At 39.6% G+C, this 3,890-nt stretch overlaps 1 protein-coding gene across 1 annotated transcript; it reads right to left on the bottom strand.

Annotated features, from left to right (window-relative positions):
- Positions 1–595: 595 nt before the first annotated feature.
- LOC145640123 (protein FAR-RED IMPAIRED RESPONSE 1-like) lies at positions 596–3,425 on the bottom strand. The gene is made up of 5 exons (XM_081691434.1): positions 2,688–3,425; positions 2,415–2,605; positions 2,105–2,176; positions 1,146–1,656; positions 596–838 (listed from the first exon to the last, which is right to left on the bottom strand). Exons 1-5 carry the CDS (start codon positions 3,423–3,425, stop codon positions 596–598), a joined length of 1,755 nt encoding a protein of 584 aa, XP_081547560.1.
- Positions 3,426–3,890: the final 465 nt, after the last annotated feature.

Below are 3,890 nucleotides of genomic sequence, written 5' to 3'. Positions count from 1 at the left end.
GTTCAACCCATAGGCTAACAAGACGTCTGACAAAAGGGGACTACAATCATACATACACACATTGGTGTGATCACCATGCATAAACCTCATGAACTGAAACGTTTTCAAAATATGTTAGGGTCTACAATCACGAACATGTAGTCTAAGGATAGAGCTTCATCTATAAGCTAATAACACCACTTGTCGAAAGGTCTCCGATGGAACAGACCATCCAACTCCATTTCTTTGAAGAATGCCATCACGCCCTTCATCATGATCTTCCTCAACGTATTCATAATAGTCCTCAATCGTGTTTTGGTGTTGCTCGGGTTGTGTTTTCTTCCTCTTCGCCTGCCAAGGGACACGGATATATTAATTAAGGATAGGACCATAATACATTAAAAACTGAAAGTAATACATTCAAAGGACAGTGTGGGGTATGGACTTACAGGTAGCTTAACACGGGTTGATTGATTAGAACACATTTCACCTCTTTTGGCATTGGCCTTCTTGTACCCCATTTCTGCAAGGCTTTTAAGCCTGGACCACTTAGGCCTTCCTCGTGGTTTCTTGCGTGAAATATGGTCTTTCACTACGGGGCACACAGATGGGTTGCCTACTGGCTTGGACACTGACCTAGGGGCTGACCTAAGGGTGTGGCAACACTCAGGGTTGTTGGAACCAATTTCAGATGGAGGAAAAGGTTCCTTGGCAAGGTTGGCAATGCTGGTAGGTTTTCAAGGAACTTGTCTCTGCTTTTCTGCACTTCTAAATGAAGCGTTTGAAGAGAGGCAATAACAAGATCAAAAGTTTCCCAGTCCTCAAAAACACGTGATGCTTCTTCGCATATTGGCTTAAACTAAACCATCATTTTGTTAAACATCTAAAAAGTCACATTATCAGTAGGACCGTGGTAGGCAACCTTAACCCGGGTGTGCTTCCTAGGTACATCTTTGCGCCACCTATTAAGAATGTACTTCGATGGAATATCATGAACCAAATTTTGATCGTACACTCGGATGATATGCCGGCATAGTATACCAAAGGTTTCAAACTTCCGGCAATCACAAGAAACATCCTTTGTAACAGTGTAAAAAAAAAACACTATGAAAACGCCTCCTATCTATTATGACTTCTTCACTCTTCCTTTCCTATATTATCCACACCCTATCTTCAAGTAGGTATTGAATAATATTCCCTTTCAGCACACGCTCTTCCCTACAAGAACAATGCATAAGTCTACAACACTCGATTTGAATCTCTTGGAACTTTGTGTCGGTGTAAATCTGATGGAAGAATCTCTCAACGTAGAACCCACTTACAAGACGTCTAACATATTTCCCACAACTAGCGTCAGCATCCATCTCCGCTGAAACGCGCCGCTCCATTGCCCTAGTGTACTTCTCGGGGAATTCATATAACTTGATTTTTCTGTTTACAAAACCGTCGAAAAAACTGTTGATGCTTTCAACCCTGTGTGTTATCTTCATCCTGGCCCAGAAATGCTCTTTCATAAATGCGGGCACCCACATATGTCTTTCATCATATAGGTTGCTTAACCACTCATCGTCCTCTAGCTCATACATAGAGATTAGCTCTGACCATCTACGCTCAAATTCAGCAACCGTGAAACTCTCATAAATAAGAGTCTTTAGTGGACTCTTAAAATCTTGATAGCTGGAACATATACAAAATAAATCTACAACCAGCTGTAACATATAACAAACAAGTTTAAAGGCAGCCTAAACTGCTACATTTGGAAAGTATAATAAATTAATCATGCATATGCCCATATGCACATACCAATTCTTAATCAGGTAGCTGGAACATGCATCATGTTGCTCTTCAATTTAGGGTAACAAAACTTAGGGTTTGCTGCAAATTGTCACAGCATACTATTCATATAAATGAATCACACCAAATTATCACACCAAATATGATTACACTGATCACAGAAGATTATCACAACAAAATCTCTTTACATTGATCACAGAAAATTCACATTATCAAAGTATCACAGCAAATTATTATCACACCTTCATAATCAGATTTTCTTACAGGGAATGAAATTCTTCTGACTCCAATTACAAAAAATTGGTTAGAAATTATAATAAGAATCTCTTACAGCAGAAACATTAGGTCACACATAGGAAAAACTATAGGCTTAACAAACAGAGGGTGTTGCTGCAACCAAACACTGCATTATACTCAAACCAAATGATCATGAGCACAGGAAATTCACATTATACTGACTTATCAAACTATTCTACCAAACTATAGTAACAACAGGAACATTTAATTGACAACAACAAGCTGGCATCAAACTATCAAAACAACCCCAGTACTAACTCAAACTATCAAAATACACAAAGCATTCTAGATGATTTAAGTTTTATGAGCAACTCAAACTACTTAAAATAAACAAGAAACCTTACTTTTTACACTTTCCAAGCTTGTCTTGATCAGTCAAAATAGCCCCAGGTTCTTTGTTACCCATACAAGACAACCAGTGCCTAAATATCAAACCAAATGTGTCTGAATCCTCATGTGACACAAGGGCACAACCCAATAAGATAGATTGCCCGTGGTGGTTAACACCCACAAAATTGACAAAAGGAAGCACATACTGATTAGTTAGGTAAGTGGCATCAAAGCAAACCACATCGCCAAATTCTTCGTAAGCCACCCTACTACGAGCATCAACCCACATTACATCCTTCATCCTTCAGACGACCCTCTTCATCTAAGCGATGTGCGTGATAGAAATTCTGATTATCTTCCTGCATCCGGTCAAAGTACGCCATCATCGCAGCAGCATCACCTCCTTCCATCTTCAACCACTTTTTCTTTTCCTTTGACACTTCATGTTCAAGATCCTTGACAGTAGGAAGGTTATCCACACCGCTCTCAGTAGCCATGCACCCATGTATTTGCCTTATGGGGACACCTTCTTCATATAAGTTCAGCAGTTTCTTCCTAACATTGGATGTGTAATAATTCTTCATCCGATATTCCTTCACCAACTTAGCATCAGACAGTTTAAGGGTGTGGTTATCATGTTCTTTCTTCAGTTTCCTTATAACCCACAACCCATCAGAGTCAACCCCAGCATATAACATGGTACCGCATTCACATTTCTTCGAAGTTCTTTTTGCCCGCTGCAATACATCTTCTCCAATTTCACCATTAACTGTCCCACCCGTGCCACATATTTCTATGGCCTTGGCCCTCTTCTTAGCCTCCCTCCTTGCCCTCATATCGGGTAGACCCCAACACTCACACCTCCATGTTACCCCTCTCCTCTCCTTATCCTTCTTCGAAAAATTAGATGCAACTCTTGTAACCCCAAAACCTTTTTGCTCAGCATATTCTTTGTAGTAGATTTCTACATCTTCAAAAGTTTTAAAAATCATCCCAAGCTTAGGTGATTCAACATAGCAGTACATGCTCACCTAGTTTGTTGACACAATGGTCTCCACGGTTTCAATCGTCTTAATTAGAGACAATGTAGCTAGTCTCTCGGCAGGGGAAGCCACATTCATTGCCATACAATCCAGAGAGGGGATTTGTGCAGAAGGTATAACTTGCCCCCCTTGAAACTCATTAGAGGATTCAACAACTACCTCACATGAAGATGGTACATCACAGTCCATATCCATACTCCCTGTAACAAATCAAACAACACTAATCACATAGTGTACTCCTATATCACATCAACTAAAACATCAACAAATGCATAAAACAAAAAAACTTAATTTACCTTTCCAAACCAACATAAAAAAACTCAACATTCTAGGGGGGCTTAAAATTGTTTAAACCACTTTAACCAATTTGTAACCCTTCAACATTACAAAACACATTACCAATGCAACCACATTAACAAGGCCAATTTGAGAATTCACATTGTCGAT

This window comes from Chenopodium album, chromosome 7 (assembly GCF_948465745.1).
Source record: "Chenopodium album chromosome 7, dcCheAlbu1.1, whole genome shotgun sequence".
NCBI classification, from domain to species: Eukaryota; Viridiplantae; Streptophyta; class Magnoliopsida; order Caryophyllales; family Amaranthaceae; genus Chenopodium; species Chenopodium album.
This window is presented reverse-complemented; position numbering and strand designations above follow the sequence as displayed.

Coding starts and splice junctions, on each gene's coding strand:
- LOC145640123 (XM_081691434.1), bottom strand. CDS start 3,425: ATGTACTGCTATGTTGAATCACCTAAGCTTGGGATGATTTTTAAAACT. Junction 2,606..2,687: donor TGAAGGATGAAGGATGTAAT/GTGGGTTGATGC, acceptor CTAACTAATCAG/TATGTGCTTCCTTTTGTCAA. Junction 1,657..2,104: donor TGTGACCTAATGTTTCTGCT/GTAAGAGATTCT, acceptor TATATGTTCCAG/CTATCAAGATTTTAAGAGTC.